Source organism: Galeopterus variegatus, unplaced genomic scaffold (assembly GCF_000696425.1).
Source record: "Galeopterus variegatus unplaced genomic scaffold, G_variegatus-3.0.2 Scaffold7502, whole genome shotgun sequence".
In the NCBI taxonomy this organism is placed as follows: domain Eukaryota; kingdom Metazoa; phylum Chordata; class Mammalia; order Dermoptera; family Cynocephalidae; genus Galeopterus; species Galeopterus variegatus.
This window is the reverse complement of record NW_007733613.1, coordinates 24,072-24,503: the sequence shown is the minus strand read 5'-3', so window position 1 is coordinate 24,503 and position 432 is coordinate 24,072. Positions and strand designations below refer to the sequence as shown.

At 55.6% G+C, this 432-nt stretch overlaps 1 protein-coding gene across 1 annotated transcript in view; it reads left to right on the top strand.

Annotated features, from left to right (window-relative positions):
* Positions 1-351: 351 nt before the first annotated feature.
* Positions 352-432, top strand: part of LOC103607515 (E3 ubiquitin-protein ligase HECW1-like) — a gene marked incomplete at its 3' end in the record, with an annotated part of 23,306 nt that continues 23,225 nt past the window's right edge. The window contains exon 1 of the mRNA XM_008592012.1: positions 352-407. Within this exon, the coding sequence (XP_008590234.1) occupies positions 352-407 (56 nt within the window). The remainder of the gene's footprint in view (positions 408-432) is intronic.

The window sequence follows — 432 nt, the reverse complement described above, 5'->3', positions numbered from 1 at the left end:
CGATCTCTGGAAGTCATTCCATGGAGCAAACGTTATTGAGCACCTGCTATGTGCCCAGAACTGGGGTAGTGCTAGGCTTTGGGCATTTTGGCCAAAAAAAAAAAAAAAGAGTTCCTTTGAAACAGAATTCTGAAACATATCCAGGGCTGCAGACTGTCGTTGACATAACAAGCCCTCATTCCTACAGAACTTCTCAGCAGCGCTCTGGCCAGTGGGAAACCCTCGCCAGTCCCTGCACCCAATATCCTAACGCAGAAATCCCTTAGCCCAGCCCACGTGCCTGGCAGCGCAGAGGACACCCCAGTGCTCTTTCCTGGAGGGAATGACACACTTTTCTCCTTGCAGCCGACGATGAGGAGCTCTCCCAGAGTACCGAGCCGGCGTCGGCGGAAGCTCAGGCCGGCCGGGTGAGCAGCCCGGGGGGAGCCAGCG